This window comes from Manis javanica, chromosome 10, assembly GCF_040802235.1.
Source record: "Manis javanica isolate MJ-LG chromosome 10, MJ_LKY, whole genome shotgun sequence".
NCBI classification, from domain to species: Eukaryota; Metazoa; Chordata; class Mammalia; order Pholidota; family Manidae; genus Manis; species Manis javanica.
The window spans coordinates 81,186,476-81,189,004 of record NC_133165.1 but is presented as its reverse complement, the minus strand read 5'-3'; the positions used below and the strand labels follow the sequence as shown (position 1 = coordinate 81,189,004).

General features: G+C 32.0%; 1 protein-coding gene across 1 annotated transcript; it reads left to right on the top strand.

Moving 5' to 3' along the window:
* Positions 1–1,340: 1,340 nt before the first annotated feature.
* On the top strand, positions 1,341–2,276 carry LOC140843760 (olfactory receptor 6C3-like). Its single transcript, XM_073214187.1, has one exon. It carries the CDS (start codon positions 1,341–1,343, stop codon positions 2,274–2,276), a length of 936 nt encoding a protein of 311 aa, XP_073070288.1.
* Positions 2,277–2,529: the final 253 nt, after the last annotated feature.

Here is a 2,529-nt window from a genome sequence, read left to right as displayed (position 1 = left end):
AACGAAAAGCAACAATGAGTTGTGTTACAATAGTGTTCAAATATTTTACAATTATTAGGAATGTAGGATATTTTTGTGGATCAAATATTACTAATCAAACAACAAAGGGAACTATGAGAGCAATGAAAAAGTTAAACCACTATACTTGTTTTGAGAGAGGTAGAGAGACCAAATAAATTACAAATGCAATTTACCAGCTGTGAAATTATGTAAACAATTAGGCAAATCAAAAAAATAAAATTTGAGACTAAATCATCAAGAAGAATCAGAAAGTAAGTAAATTTGTTATTTGTCAATACAATATATATTAATGCAATTGATCAAATGTTTTAAACTATTATTTGCAAATGTGTTTGTGAATTTACAACCCTTTCAATATTAAAAAATAAATAACTGTTTACTACCAAGAAGACTATCAACATAGTCAGAATGCAGGAACATAGAAATAAGTCCTGGATCGTTAATTTCTTTCTTTCTTAGTTTCAATGGTGTTCTGTTACAGAAATAAGATTTTAAAAAAGATATTCCAAAGCAAAAAGACTATTTGCTTCCCAGCAAATGTTAAAAAAAGAAAAATAATTGTGCATTTTGTGAATTAAACTATTTCTAGGCAATTATTTATTTTAGTAATAGGAGTTTACCTTCTTGTCTTTCTGGCCTGTTTATCAGAAAAAAAATGATGTGGGGAGACTGATAGCATCAATAAAACCCTTTAGAAAGTAATTTAGGAGACAATGGTCAACAAAAATTCCCATGGATCAACATATTTTCTAAAGTGAGATGATTATTATGTTGACTAATTGTTTAATCTTATGAAAGTTTCCTAAAGTATTGTGTACCTAAAAATATACAATGTGGAGGTAAGCTAAATCACCTCTATAAACTTTCAAATCCTGCACTTAGATTATCTTCAATCCAGACTGGTTTTTATAATATTGAAAAAGGAGAAAAATTTATAGGAGTATTTTCATAGTTTCTATAAAAGGAGCTAAGTATTGTAAAGAATAATTAGAATCTGAATTTTAAGGAAACATTAAAAGAAATGGTTTCTGTTTAAATGTTACCACAAGATTTCACTATTCATGGTCTCTGGTAGTATATTTTTCAAACAAAAGAGATCAATATTTAACTTCAGATGATACTCACTAATTGAATAAATGGTCAAAAAGAAATTGGACAGAATTGCTACAAGGGAACAGGTGTTTTGTATCTCATAGATTATTCATTATCATGAATATTTAAAGATTTTTATACTCTATCTTCAATCCTGTTTTAACTTTTTATGTTCTATAGGGGCAACATACATTTTCTGTTCTCAATGAGGGAGAAAAGAATCAGCAATGAAAAACCACACAGTACCCACTGAATTCATTCTTCTAGGGCTGTCAGATGACCCAGAGCTTCAGATTGTGATTTTTCTCTTTTTAATTATCACATATATACTAAGTATCACTCGAAATTTGGCCATCATAACTCTGACCTTGGTGGACTCCCATCTACAGACCCCTATGTATTTCTTCCTCAGGAACTTCTCCATATTAGAAATATCCTTTACAACTGTCTGTATTCCTAGGTCTCTGGGCTCAATTATCACCAGAGATAAAACAATTTCATGCAATTGTACAGCTCAGTTGTTTTTCTTCACCTTCATGGGCATAACTGAATTTTATCTTCTAACCGCCATGTCCTATGACCGGTACATGGCCATCTGCAAGCCCCTGCGTTATGCGACCATCATGAACAAAAGAGTCTGCGTATTGCTTGTCTTTTGTGCTTGGCTGGCAGGATTCTTAAATATCTTCCCACCAGTTATTCTTTTTCTCCAGTTAGATTACTGTGGCTCCAATGTCATTGATCACTTTGCTTGTGATTTCTTTCCCCTCTTGCAATTATCCTGCTCAGACACATGGCTCCTAGAAGTGAATGGTTTTTATTCTGCAATAGTGATTCTGCTTTTCACATTGGCATTAATAATTCTATCCTATATGTTCATCGTTAGGACAATTGTGAAACTGCCTTCTGCCAGTCAGAGAAAAAAAGCATTTTCTACATGCTCCTCTCACATGATTGTCATTTCCATCTCTTACGGAAGCTGCATATTCATGTATGCCAACCCTTCAGCAAAAGAAAAGGCATCATTCACCAAAGGAGTAGCTATTCTGAATACGTCTGTTGCTCCCATGATGAATTCATTCATATATACCCTAAGGAACCAGCAGGTGAAGCAAGCTTTTAAGGACACTATCCAAAAGGCTATGTTTCTCTCTGGTAAATGAAAGCATTAGTAGCCTTAAAATAATAAAGTTCTTTTCAATTGTTCTTTTATTCATACTCTGGAAATGATCTTTCCTTCACCACACTTACATATTTTCTCTTCTTTTCCATTCCAATATTAAAATTCACCAAACATTGAACTGAATAAATTTGAACTAAATATTGCTTCAGGAACTTCTGTAAATTCAAATGTTTATTCAAATGTATTTTGATGAAGTAAAAATATGGTTTAATGATTATGATTTTGAGTAGAAT

Coding starts and splice junctions, on each gene's coding strand:
- LOC140843760 (XM_073214187.1), top strand. CDS start 1,341: ATGAAAAACCACACAGTACCCACTGAATTCATTCTTCTAGGGCTGTCA.